We start from the raw sequence: 14525 nt of genomic DNA, 5'->3' as shown, positions 1-14525 counted from the left end.
TGTGAGCAAGGGCGAGGAGAGGGTGCGTGTGTTGAGAACTTAACAAATGCATTTTCTTGCCACATGCACAAGTCTGGCGCATGGTAATTCAAATGAAATATAACAGTAATTAAAGAAAAATAGAAGTAATTCTCAAAGTGGTAACTGTAAACATTTTTTGTTTGTTTTTCCCTTCACAATTAGGGAGGGTATATTAAAAAAAATGGTTGCTTGCTATTCTTCAGACAGCATTAAAATTAATTTGTGTGATCAAGGAATGGTTTTAATTTTACATTTATTCTATGCACTAGGAAATGCGCATAGAAGAAATAAGAAGAATTCTGCAGAGGTGTTCAAAATACGAAATGTAGGTTAAGAAAACCAGGTCTGAATGTGTCATCATTTTAAAGCTTAATTTAATCTTTTTTCCCATCTTTCCAGTCCACCTGTTTTTTCTCTCTTTGTTCTAGCTCTGTTTCAATTACTGGGTGGAGCCTTGGATTTTGCAGATGCCACTCCATGGAGACCATACTGATACTGCTCTGTTTGCTTTTGTGACACAAGATTCTGACTGAGCATATTTTTCTGAAGCATAGTTTGAGTTCATCTGAGAAGTTTCCTTAATCTAAGAAATACCCTGTTTGTGATAAACACAGGATTGGAATGAGAGGTTAGGATAGAAAGATGGATAATATTTTACTGTATATGGAAAGCAATATATGACTAAAATAAACACTAACAGCTATATGAAAAGCTAGAATTATGTTGGTGAAAGAAAGCTTTGTGTATGAGAAACAAAGAGATAGAATGGATAGGAGAGAACTATCTACCATCGTGACTAAACATTCAAAAGTATTGTAGTTAATTTTCAAGGGAATATGGTGTTCATATGTATGTGTACACGTTTCATGGTGGCTACTACAGTATTTGCACTGGAAAACGGATAAGACAATGTTCTGCTGTAGCTGGACATCAGTATTCTAATGTAAGGAAATAAATCCAACCCTCAAAATATCTCTGTACTGGAATATATTGTAGTAAATATTCCCTCCAAACTAGTTCCACATTAATACAATTGTTCTGGATCTAAAACATAATTGATTAAAAATATATTAAGAAGTTATTTTCAGTAAAACAAATACAGAAAGGACTAGCTTTTTTAAGCAAAGCATCACTTCTGGAAATATTAGTCTTGTTTCAATTACAGATATCAACATAAAATAATAGACTGATAATTTGAGCTGTAAATCAAACAATGATATTTTCCATATTTAACAAGTGAAATCCGCTTATTTGACTCTAAACAATCTTAATGCCATCATAAGAAACCATTTAACAACATGTCCCTTCTTAACTTTTGAAGCTGAAAGTAAAATATTGGACAACTCTTATATCACAACTGTCCAAGGTGCAGATAGGTTTTAAAAATATATTTGTTTTCTTCATGCAACAAAACTGCTTGGCTGCATTCTCAATGCCTTTCATTATGTATTGAAGCAGATATTGGACTGTTTCTCATTATGGGCATGTGAGCATGTCAATTTTAAATGTTTCAAAAGAGAATCTGCATCACATATTTGCATGGACTCTCAGAGCTTTCATTATTGCAGATCATAGTGAGCAGCATAGCAACTACCTCCTATTTGAAACTCCTCATTGTTCCTGGAGCAAGTACATAAAATGTAGTTTTCTATGCGTAAATTGGAAAATCATTAATTCAGTCTGAAATATTTCATAAACATTGAGGTTTTGCTGGGTAGTGGTGGGGTGGAATTAAATGGAGAAGCCCACGTTTGAATTGCAATAGCTGTAAAGAAAAAGAAAGCTAAAATCATTGACCTCATAGCTTTCTAGTGGTCATCAAAGGTGCTCTGCAGATCACTGAACATCCTCATTCAACTTGGAATATATAAGAGAATCCTAATCTGTCCTTAAAAAGATACAGAGCCTTTTCGGGGATGCTATGGTTCTCAAATATTTTTTGTTGCATCATCGTGCAACCTGCTAGCCCAAAAAGGCACATAGGTATTCTCAGTGATGCTATGCAACCACTTTGACCTGCAAGTAGCAGAGGGAGAAAAAGAAATCACTGGAGAGCCCCTTTTTTACTCAGAAATACATCTCTCTCTCTCCTTCGTTTACTCTCAGACTAGCAGTGCCATGCATAAGAAAGGAAGACAGAAAGTATCTATGTATGCAGGGTAAAGAAAAACTTGCCTACCTTTAAGTACAAGAACAGATTTTCTATGGGATTGTGTTGCTGTTTACTTAAGAAAAATTCCAAAAGGCTGATTATTTTGTCAGGGAAGGTCTATAGGGTGACATGCCAAATCCCAGATTAAAGTTTTAATTCATATTTTAATATTTAATGTTTTTATTTTTAATATAAGCAATTTGAGTCATTCAAACATTAATATACAGGCTTCTTGTGTAATTGCTTTTAAACTGTTATCCTGTATGCTAAATGTTGGTTGGCTGACTGGTCTATTTTTATAAGAAATCCTCCACTACCAAAAGCTCTTAAGCAAATCAAAGCAAAGATAAAGCAATATAAAACTTACAGAGAAGATGTTGGCACTATTTACAACACAGAGCTTATTCAGTACATGCAAGCATCACATTTTGTATTTAAAATGTTTCGGGGAACTTTTGTTATGTAAAAGAGTTGGAATTTGTTTAAGGGAAAAAAGTGAATATGTCTTCCATCACGGCTCCTTCTTTATATAACTATAATGCCTTAGGTTTTATAATACCTTTCTGGAGAATATTAGGTCTCTTCACTACTATCAAACACCTACCAGGAGATTAAAGTATTGCTAGAGCAATTGCTTCATTTTTGTTTCCATGCTATTGAAGCTGCTAAGTTGAATACTGTGATAGGAGCCTTTTTCAGTCCTGAATAATTATCATCACTGACACCTATCTAAAAGCTGGAACAACTGTCCATCTTTGATGCACAGCTTTTGGAAATAAGCTTTAAAAAAAAAAAGTTAGAACCAAGGACACTTCCTGCAGGGGATGCAACAAGCATGTATCTACATTGACAGTTAGTTATCAATCAACATACCTGTCACACTTTCTAGATACACAGAAAAAAAAAAAACAGTATTAAAGAAAAAAGAAAATTTAAAAATTTCCATAACTGGATTGTAAGCATCATGATTCTCTCACGTTCACTGCTTAGTATTTTAAAATGTATCTATCAGTATGACAGTTTATTCTTTCACTTTCCACTGTAGACGAATGATGAGTTTGCTACAATATTAATGTTATGAAACAGAGAAAATAACGAAAAGTAAGTAAAAAGTATATTCATAACATATAACAAAATAAGAATGCTTAAGAAATGGCATATATAAAAATTTTTAAAGCACAATGCTTGGTGTAAGTATAAAGTACTTTGAAAAACAATAAATTAGTATAAACATTAAGGCTTTAATAGTGAGCCTTTAATATCACAACACACTTTCCTTAACATTGTATTACACATTTTAACAGAAAGAAAACATTCTAAGGCAAAACTTTAAGGTCATAACACAAACATTTGGATCTATTCCACATATTTCCTCTTAAGTGGCTACAGCTTAAATGTCAAATGCTTCTGTTTTCTACAGTACAGGTTCAAAATTGCATTTTTTACCTATACAGTGCAGCATTTGGAATTAATGATGTATTACTGAAATAGCTGCAGCCCAATTACATTTCTGTTGCCCAAATCTATCCCATCCAATGTATTTGAGTGAAATTCTAGCCTAATAAATGTGCACAAATACTTTATCATAAGTATTTTTACCTTGTCTGACTTGTTAGCTTAAAGCCAACTACAGATTCCTTATTCAGGCCAACTGCTTCGATGTTGATGACATCATCCACTTCTGGCTCTGTAGCAATGAACAGCATTGGAAACTTCCAAGTACCTCCTGTAGTGCACTGTACTACGAGAGTTGCTTCGTTCCTTAAAATTTCAGATTAAAAACATTATAAAATCATTCAACATTATAAAACATAAACTGAGTAAATTAATGTCCAAAATAAGGCTTGAGTATGTAGAACTATACCACAGGAAAATGAAAATATAGATGGCTTTAAATAGGAATACATCCTTAATTTTATGTGGTACAGTACCTATTAGTTGCACTTAGACTGGAATATAGAGTAAGTAGTACTTTACTTTTACGTTGAAGTACAAGGAATGACACAATATGAAAGTAAAATGACAGGTACAGCTGTGAGATTTGATTCTTCTGCTACTTTCTCTCTCTTGAGTTAAATTTCTTTAACTCACTTTGTTTTACTCATTTTTCTTTATTCACTGTGGTGTTAGAGGAAAATTTGGTGCAAAACATGTTAGTGGTTAATATTAGAATCAAACAGATCTGATGAAGGTCTATGTACTTTAGAAAAATTTCAATTCTGAATTCTGAAGACATCATGTCTTCAGTCCGTCGAAGAAGACAGTGGTGATCTAGATTCTGAAGATAAAGAAAGTAATTAATTGCACTCATTGAGTCCTCTATATGAAGCCTGATAAATCTCAAGTACATAAAGAAACAATGTCATTTTTGGCCTCTGGATTTACTGTGTGCCTGCATGTTACGGCAGATTTTTTCCTCCCCAGACACATCTGACTGCTTCAAAAGGAATATACAACTTCCCTCTCTCTCCAAAAGTCCCGTTTTAAAGAAGTGGGATGTACTAATGTAAATGAAAGCAAATCCACCATTTTTCACATGGCAGCTATAAAACAGGATAATATTTTCCTGTGGACTGTTGTTACTTGGGCACTAGAGACCACAGATTTAACCAGCCTGTCCAGCCAAAGAATATGCACACATGGTCATCAAGGAAAAGTTTTTCAAGAGTGACAAACTGCCTTTGTCCTAAAGATTTTCCACAAATTTTAAGGAAGACCAGCTTTCATTAGAAGTCTTTCAATTCTCCAGTGTTTAGAAGTACATTAATGCACACACAGACTTAGGCAGTAACTCAACAGAAACATCTAGCAGGCATTAAAAACACACACTGTCAGTTTTAACACCAAAGCTATCATACTGAGAAGTAGCAAATGAGAAAATCTAAAATAACAGCGGTGAAAACAAAATGAGAAAAAAAACAAAAACTCAATGGGGTGATTACTTAGCTAAAGGTGATCAGACAGGATTTTATTGCATATTCTGTTGGTAGTAAGAACAGGAGCTTACCTCATCGGTTTGTTAGGTGCAAACACTACATTAAAGATCAGGGTCACAATACTGGATTCTGTATCCCATTCTCTTTCAATCAGATGCATACCAACCAAAGCCTCAAGCTGAGATTTAATTTCATTTGATTGATACTGCAATTCATACAGAAATTCCATTGTTGTAGAGAAACCTAAATGATATATGAGAAAAATCAGTCTATGTTCATTCTAACCTCACACAGCTACTTAGCTAGTAGCTACAGTTCATAGAATCATAGAATCACTAGGTTGTGAAGGACGCACTGGATCAATCACTAAACCATGCCCCTCAGCACCTCAACCACCCGTGTTTTAAACACCTCCAGGGATGGTGAATCAACCACCTCCCTGGGCAGCATATTCCAGTGCCCAATGACCCCTTCTGTGAAAAAATTTTTCCTAATGTCAAGCCTGAACCTCCCCTGGCGGAGCTTGAGGTCATTCCCTCTTGTCCTGTCCCCCGTCACTTGGGAGAAGAGGCCAGCTTCCTTTTCTCCACAACCTCCTTTCAGGTAGTTGTAGAGAGCAATAAGGTCTCCCCTCAGCCTCCTCTTCTCAAGACTAAAAAACCCCAGCTCTTTCAGCCGCTCCTGGTAAGACTTGTTCTCCAGACCTTTCACCAGCTTTGTTGCTCTTCTCTGGACTCACTCCAGAGCCTCAACATCCTTCTCATGGTGAGGGGCCCAGAAATGAACACAGGATTCGAGGAGCGGTCTCACCAGTGCCGAGTACAGAGGGAGAATAACCTCCCTGGACCTGCTGGCCACGCCGTTTCTGATACAAGCCAAGATGCCATTGGCCTTCTTGGCCACCTGGGCACACTGCTGGCTCATGTTCAGTCGGCTGTCAACCAACACCCCCAGGTCCCTCTCCTCCAGGCAGCTTTCTAGTCAGACTTCTCCTAGTCTGTAGCACTGCACAGGGTTGTTGTGCCCCAAGTGCAGGACCCGGCATTTGGTCTTGTTAAACCTCATGCCATTGGACTCAGTCCAGCCTGTTCAGATCCCTTTGCAGAGCCTCCCTACCCTCCAGCAGATCAACACTTCCACCCAGCTTAGTGTCGTCCGCAAACTTGCTAAGGGTGCACTCGATGCCTTCATCCAGGTCATTGATGAAGACATTGAACAGGGCTGGACCCAGCACTGAGCCCTGGGGAACCCCACTTGTCACTGGCCTCCAGCTGGATTTCACACCATTTCCCACCACTCTCTGGGCCCGGCCATCCAACCAGTTTTTAACCAAGGAGAATGTTTGCCTGTCTAGTCCAGAGGCTGACAGTTTCCAAAGCAGAATGCTGTGAGAAACTGTGTCAAAGGCTTTACTTGCATTTGTTACTAAAAATGATGAATCAGTAAAACTGGCAGTTATCAAAATTTGATTGATTTGCCTCTGACTGCACAGAAAATCTGCCAATTTCATATGACAAGCTATAAAGTTTCCAGTAAAATGGAAGCTGGAGAACGTACTTGGGAGAAATGAATAGTAATAGGATTGTTGTTCAGGCTACCACTTCTGCATTACATTGATATATTTCTACTTCACCATTCAAATGAAAATTGCAAGAATGTAATACTATTTTTGAGTAATGCCATTGGGACAATCTCAAAAAAGAAGTCATCAAGGACATCAGTGTCATTGATTGTTGCAAGCCCGAGAAAAAATAGTGAAGATGTCGCTAGCCACCTCTTTTTTTGTTCCCTGTAGCAGCTATAAAAAGGCCAAGTAGTAATGACATAAGAATAAACTGCTGAGCTTCCTGAGTCAAATTTCTTCTCCAGCTGTAATAAAGGAAACTGTGATACTCAGTGTTCAATTGTAATTTGCGAACAGAAAGAAACATTTCTACAAGGAAAATCTCAAGCTGCTGATCTATTTAGAAATACTACTTGTTTTATGGTTTAAAGATCTTTTAGCACAACCATCAAATTCTAAAGGAGATTTCACTATACTATAGCCACATATATCAGGGCACATTTTGAATTTGTGGAGCTTAGTACAATGTGTTTTGCAGGACTCCTATGTATGCACCCCTAGATATGCTGGCTATAGGGTATCAGTCAGAAGCAGAGTTAATTCCCAAGGGCTTCTGACTTGGAATTGTAATATTTTAACAAAACACTACTTCATTTTGCCAACCTGTATTGCTACCCAGTGTCAGCGAATATGGTGATGCCTTCCTGTGCTTGTAGTCCTTTCCCTTTTTCTGACACATAAATATATTCCTTCCTTCTATTTCATTCAATTTTTGCAGCCAATGGTTTTGTACCACACAGGTTAACCCAAAGAAATGCAGCAGCTTATATTGAAACAAGTCTGACTCTTTAAAGTGGGTCCTTCACACAGATGTTCGTACAATTTACACTACATCAAAAAGTTACACAGATGTAAGCAAAATTTTATTATCAACATACAGGATTAAGGTCGCAGTTGATACACAATGAGTACCCAATATACAGGATTTCCATGTATTAACCAATCTATTATAAATTTACTTTATGAAAACGAATGTACTTTGTTATATTGAAATTAAACATGAACCTTTTTCTTTTAAAAATCTTTTAAAAATTCTTGGGATCATCCTACATTCTTCCATGCTTTGTTGTTTCCCTATTTGAAAAATATGTTTATACCATGCATTCAGATTCCAATACAGCCCAAGGCTTGTAGTAGTCACCCTAGACAAATGCCAAAACATGAAGATACAAACATAAAGATTAACTTATTATGGAAGAGAAAGGATTACATCATTTGGAGCATTCCACAGAGAGAAAATTGCAACTGTGAGCAGAGTTTCTTTCAGCAGTTATATCACACAATGCTACTCAAGAAAAGCTTATTTTATAGTTCAAATGTGAGGAAGAAAATGTTGTGAATTACATGCTTCTTTTAGTATTCAGAGGTATTCAGGTTTGGTTTGACAAATGTATATAGTACCTTTCAGTTAGAAGCAATTAAATATTTGTATTTTTTCTGCTCCAGGCTGCTTTGTTCTATGCTCATATTAAGTATTTATTGAAAATATTTTAATGTTTACAGCATCTAAGGAAAAATGATGCATTTCTAAGTGCCAGTATTAGAAAACTTCATTATGTTGGTCCCATAGCTGGTTTTGATCTATACTGCCTATCTAGTTTGGAAATGTTGAAAAAAAGAAAAAAAGGAATTAGATTTTCATCATAGCTGCCCTGAAGACTTCTATATTACCATACCATGGGAAGCCTCTGTGAATATGGTAATATTTGATTCTAGACAATTCCATAATATACGTGCTGCCTAAACAAGCTGGCAGAAGCTAGAGGAAAAAGAAAGAGTTGTGAATCATTACTAGAAATTTGTCCAGATTGTCAAACGTTCAGAGGTCTCCTGACTTTTAGAATTTCCAATATCAATTAAAATGATGAAATAAATGAAACATTTGAGAGAAAAAAATGATGTTTTCTTTAGAGTAATGCCAAATACAATATAGAATACAATTCAAATATGCCTTGACCCTTTAGCCCACCTTTTTGTATGGTTTCATATGTTATAGGGTATACCCCGATTAATTAACCTTTGTTCTGTAAATAGAGAGCAGCAGGGAGAGTTTTAACCACATCTGACTCACAATAGAGATACTTATTGATCCAAATCATGGGAAGATATAAGCATGCTATTTATCTATAGCTTGTTACATCTAGGGAATAAAAATTCCAATTATAAAAAATAGTACTTCCTCATATTTCTTGAAGAACATTATACATTATTTAAGTAAGAAAGGGACTATGAATATGTTTTTGAGGTAATTATTCCAAGACAATTTTTTTAAAGCATTAAACACTTCTTGTTTTGAAAGGTACTTAATTTCAGTCTTTAAGTGTTTTCCTTTGTGTAAATAAAGACTTCCAAAAGGTAGCTTGTATTTAGACAATATTTCTGCATGCAGGATTAATGAAACAGCTATGTTTAAAAAACAAGAGTTTGCCTATATAGTTCTACAACTTAGCTGTCATTTATTTTCAAGTTCTAGGAAGGATATTTCTTAAAAATCACCAGAATTAAAGTGCTGAGGATTTGTTTGGTTTATTTTAAATAGCCCCTAAGAAGATAAAAGGATATAGACCCCTTTTTAGACCTCTGACTTATAGCAATGATAGTGTGGAAACTCCAAGAATTTTACACTCTGAGCATATGAATTGGGCAAAGATGATTTTTTGTATTTGGATACACTGTAAAACTAATTAATAAATCTAAAAATTAAAAGATTAGTCTAGCAGGTTCACAAAATAAGAACCCCAGGAACTGAAATTACTTTTTAGTGTAAAGAACCTGTATTCAAGCTTCAAGAGTTAATTACAAAGACATTGATGTGCCTAATGTCTGTAGAAGGTACTGTAAAAGGCCCACGGGCTATATCTGACCTGGAATAGAGTTTCACACTGTCCTTAGAGAAGCCTTTGTACTTTCCTCCTATTTTTGAAAAGTGAATAAGGATTTGGCTTCACTGAAGACCAGGTCATTATACAAGGCGACGATGAAAATCTGATGGACATTGGCCTGTGAGGCTGCAGTCTGTTGTAGATTCCTAACGGAGATCTAGCTACCTGAGTACTCTGCAAATAGTACTTAACCTGCAGCAGGCTTGGTGACATAAAAACAGCAAAGGGGACAAACTTCCTAAGGGACCCTTCTTATTTTCACACTGTGTCTCATTTCTAATGAAGACAGGTGGAAATTTATGTAATAGAAAGATGTTCAGGCTGCAAGAATGCTCATGCTCACTACAGACTTTTCCTTGAATAGATGCGATAAAAGAGAGAAGGAAGTGAATTCACTTAGTTGGCCTTCCTCATCTCCCATTCAGCAGGCTACAATGTTACTTGCAGTTATTAATAAAGTAGGTCAGCACAATCACAGTATATCAACACAAAATGAAAGCCTAGCCACTCGTAAACTTGTGGCTTTAAGTTTTTCAAAAACTAGACAATTTATTTGATTTGGTGTTGAATATAAGCATATTGCCCATTCTCACTGATTTTGTTCTGCTGGTTCTGCTAATTCTTCAAGGCTAGGTATCCATTGTAGCCCTGGCACCTGAGAAAGATTTCTTCCCCTCTTGATCTAATAGTCTCAAAACCGGTAAAACAGAAACTAAAGGACTGGACCTTAACTACTCACTTCTACCAGACAGCTGGCATTTAATGTTGACCTTCCAAACCTTGTGAAATGTCTTTCTTCATAACCTTATTCAGCTCTCATCTGACACTTATTCCTTTTTTGCTTTTCCACTGTCTTGCAGGAGTCTTCACATACACTGCTGGAACTCAGCAGGCAGTGTGGAATGAACATTAAATATGCAGTTACGCCTTACCAGCAAAAGCATCAGCAGGCAAAATATATTACTATACAGTAGATCAAGTTGTTTGAATACAGTTTTGAAGTAAATATTCAAGTGAATAGCCAAAATGAATCATAAGAGTATTAAATGAAAAAATAAAAGGAAGCCTGGTGGTCAAGAGCATCCTAACATTTAAATAGATATTAATATCTGCTCAGTAAAAAAATAATCTCATCTCATCTGCTTCTTACTGTAAAATGTCGTAATTCCAGGATAATAGCAGCAGAATAAATAAATTGCAGAAGAATCTGAAAAGAGCTGGTGGCAGTGGAACACGCCTTTCACTAAATTTCTTCATATATGTACAAAAGTGCTCTATGTAGAGCACTATAAATAACAGAAAAGATAATAACACATACTTCTTTAAATGTCAGACACCAAATAACCTTAAATACAAAGAAATAAATGGAAGTGGTTTTCTTCTGTTGATAACATACTCAATGCAATTCAAGGAAAACCTCAGCACAGTTCTGTGTAAATCTTTATATCTCTTCCCTGAAAAATGTTTCTCTTCCCATATCTTTTTTTCATATCTTCAAGGCTCTGCAAAATTCCACTCTAAGCCTTACCTTTTTTTTACGCTGTATCCCACTGTCTATTCCCCTAGCAACCAACTTCAACATTTCTTTTCTAAATAATTTTCTTACATTTAACTTGTCTGTTTGCTAATTTTTTCACTTTCAAAATACTTCTGTAAAACAGATTTCTACTTCTAAAGCAGAGTTCTACTGTAAAGAAAGCAGTAGAAAGCAGTGCCCTCCCTTTTTGTGGAGAATGTCTTTCTTCAAAATACATCATTTAGTGGATAAAATGGAAGCTTGTGAATTCATGTATATGAAATACATAGTTTGCACCTAGCATCTACTGTTGTGCATATATTTCTGCATTCTTCCTTGCAGCTAGTTTCCACATATTCTTAATCCCTCTGAATACTTTTTTTTACTAATTCCCTTTTTATTGTGTCAATCCATACTGTCCTCTCAACACTTTTTCTTTATTTATTTTTATTTTGATATACCTTGGCATAGAATATTGAAACAAAAACCTCAGGAAAAGCAAAAGGAATTTCATCAGCCCATTATTCTGCTTTGATGCCACATGTATAGATTAATGATTTAAGTGTACAGATCAAAGTGTATTTTTTTCAGAAACATTGTATTCCTTTTTCAACATTCTCCTTTTTTATTCAGTATTGTCTTCATTTTTCTAGCAATTCTAGCAAATAAAGATCACACTTGTACCTGAACACAGGTAACATAAGACCAGCTTCTTCATGTACATATATTACTATGCAGTCTTAATTCACATAGACATTATCTTTACCATGGTATCCCGACTCATCTGCCTCACTTTGAATGTTGCCCCTTCACATCAGTAACAACTCAAGGTTCTTTTAACCTAATCATTCAATTTGTAGTGACACACAGAAACATTAAATTGAAAACAATATTTGTTATTTCATGGTTTTTAAGACCATGATGACATCTATCATATCAATGCTTAAAGCAGTCATATTACTGACTAAAAAAAATTATACTTGACAATTGAAAGAACAACTTCCAATGCAAAACAAATTCTTCAGATTCCTAGCAAGGTTGTTGTTATCAGTCTTTTTGTATGTCAGCAACATGGCTACTCTTTCCTGTCTCCCAGCTGCCCTCTCTAATTTTTAGCTTTCTTTTATATTCTTTTGGTGGTTTACTGGAAACACATAACTCACAGGGTATGTTGGCTGGTATTTTTTGGGGGGTTTTTTGACAATGCATCGATGACTGTAATTACCAGTTTCCTAGAAGTGATTAAGAAGATAGTAGTGATTTTACCCTAATCCCTCTAACATGGTCTTGTGTTCAAAGAATTATCTAGCTTTTTATATTACGTTGTGTACACTTAGTAACTTTCTCTCTTTTTAAAATATATTTAAACCACTTGCTTTAGAAATCTTTCTTACTTTTTGTCTTCCAAAACAGTCAACATATACTGTATTAAGTATACTTCCCTGAGACAGAAAACATTTTGGAACATAACATTTCCATTCATGGAACTTTACCATTTACAAATTAAAATATCTTTTTACTGCTGTATGAATGTGACCTTCCAAATGAGAAGAACAGTCCATCACTAGCTATTTCTGTTCCTTCACAGTTTCTTAATAGGGTTACATGCAAAATACAAACATAATTTGTTCTACTAATTAAGAGTAATTATGCGTTTAGATATTTGAGCTCCTTCATAGTTACTTATGAAATTCTTCATGTTCAGGAATACAGTCTTAAAATATCGTGGCTCTAAGTATCAATTTATAAATTAGCTGTGTGTTTATAAAATGTAAGCTGGTTTTCCTGAACTACTGGTAATAAAATGAACAAGTTTAAAATACTTGTTCATAAAGAAAATAAGAATTTTCTGACTGCTTTTAACTTCTGTCTTGTAACTTCAATGTAAATTTAGGACAGTTTTACTTTTATAAAAATAGATTTTTCTGATCAGCCTTGATCACTCTGAAAGAATTTTGAGTGAGAAGGAACGCCTTAGCTGATTGGTGCTCAAAATCTCAACGTATTAACTGCACTGTTCTGATTATTTTTTTTTTTTTAACACTTATAGTTGTTAGAAGTTTCAATGACAAAGAAGCCAGACTAGGTTATGCTGTTTCCAGTATCTTAATCTAAATCATTAGTCAAATAAGCATATGTGACTATAGACTAACAAACTTCAACCTGAAGATTTTCCCATACAAAACCAGATTTTTGTGTTTTCAAAACATGGTCCCCCATCCTCAAAGCTCTCACTCAGTAGCTCTGCAAATTAAAAAATTGTACTACATGACAAACATAAATACAGGTAAAAGGGGTAATATAAAGCTGCAGTCTCATCTGGGGTGATCCTCTGTACTTCTTTCTGACTTGTAAGGGGAAGTGGAAAAAGAAAAAAATCCTGGCAAGTAGTCTTCACCTAATATAAAAATATAATTCTTATAAACGACATAGAATCTGTCTTATATCATATCAAAATAACTTAAGTTGTTTAAGTTTCCTGATATAATTTCAATTCCAATATCTGTGCTATGATTTAAATTTTGATCTGATGATCATCAATCAATTTTTCCTTGAAAAGTAAGAAAAATGTAAATTATGCACGTGGAACTCTCTACTGGTGCAGATAAATTGTTACTGTCACTAGCATCTGTAAGCATGCCTTAGTTTTGCACTTTACTGTGTTCTATTCCAAGAAGATTTACAAAAGGGTAGACATCAGATAAATAAAGCCCTGTTTGAAATTCTTCATTAAAATGTCTGTGCATATTGAGGTTCAGCAAAGAAAATACTACTTCAAATCTTTCCCATGGTTCACTCATAAAAAAAAAACCAAACAGATATATCTTAAAAAAAAATTGTGAAGCTGATAAAATAATCCTCCTAGGCTTTTATTTCTATTCTGATGCCCCGTGCTTTGACTTCTACTAGGTCTCTGTTTTCCAGCAGGAGTTGGCACCTTTAACAACAAGGTAATAATCCATAACAGAGTGATCCGGTTGGGGGTTTGCTCTCTTGTCAACACTTCCATGTTGCAAATGCTCACAGCTTTCACCAACTGCTAATCCAAGCCACTTTGTTGTCCTTTCTTCTACTTCTTGCAGAGTGAAAAAATAACTTAACAATATCATTTATATAGCTATAATTCCCTCATCCTCAAATGCTATTTAAAAAATAATTCCACAATTATTCTGACGATAGAGAGACAGCTTAAGCAGATTGTAGGGTCATCTTCATCATTATAATCCACTTCATGTTTCTTTAAATATTAACTTGCTGCACTTTATCAGCAATTAATATCTCTGGATGAGAGATAAGTCTATAAGAATATTTTGTCTCCACCTATACTGGCATACTTTCCTTCTTATGCTGATAAGATTTCTTTGGTCATACCCAATTTTATTGAACTTGTTTT

General features: G+C 35.1%; 1 protein-coding gene across 1 annotated transcript in view; it reads right to left on the bottom strand.

The window, feature by feature from the left end:
- CFAP47 (cilia and flagella associated protein 47) overlaps positions 1-14525 on the bottom strand; it is a 312383-nt gene that overhangs the window by 16153 nt on the left and 281705 nt on the right. Inside the window, exons 61-62 of the mRNA XM_069873329.1 lie at positions 5181-5352; positions 3773-3934 (exon numbers count right to left, since the gene is read on the bottom strand). Of these exons, the coding sequence (XP_069729430.1) occupies positions 3773-3934; positions 5181-5352 (334 nt within the window). The remainder of the gene's footprint in view (positions 1-3772; positions 3935-5180; positions 5353-14525) is intronic.

The sequence above is a fragment of the Phaenicophaeus curvirostris genome, chromosome 1 (genome assembly GCF_032191515.1).
Source record: "Phaenicophaeus curvirostris isolate KB17595 chromosome 1, BPBGC_Pcur_1.0, whole genome shotgun sequence".
Taxonomy (NCBI): Eukaryota; Metazoa; Chordata; class Aves; order Cuculiformes; family Cuculidae; genus Phaenicophaeus; species Phaenicophaeus curvirostris.
Note: the sequence above shows the minus strand (reverse complement) of the source record. Positions and strands in the feature narration are given on the sequence as shown.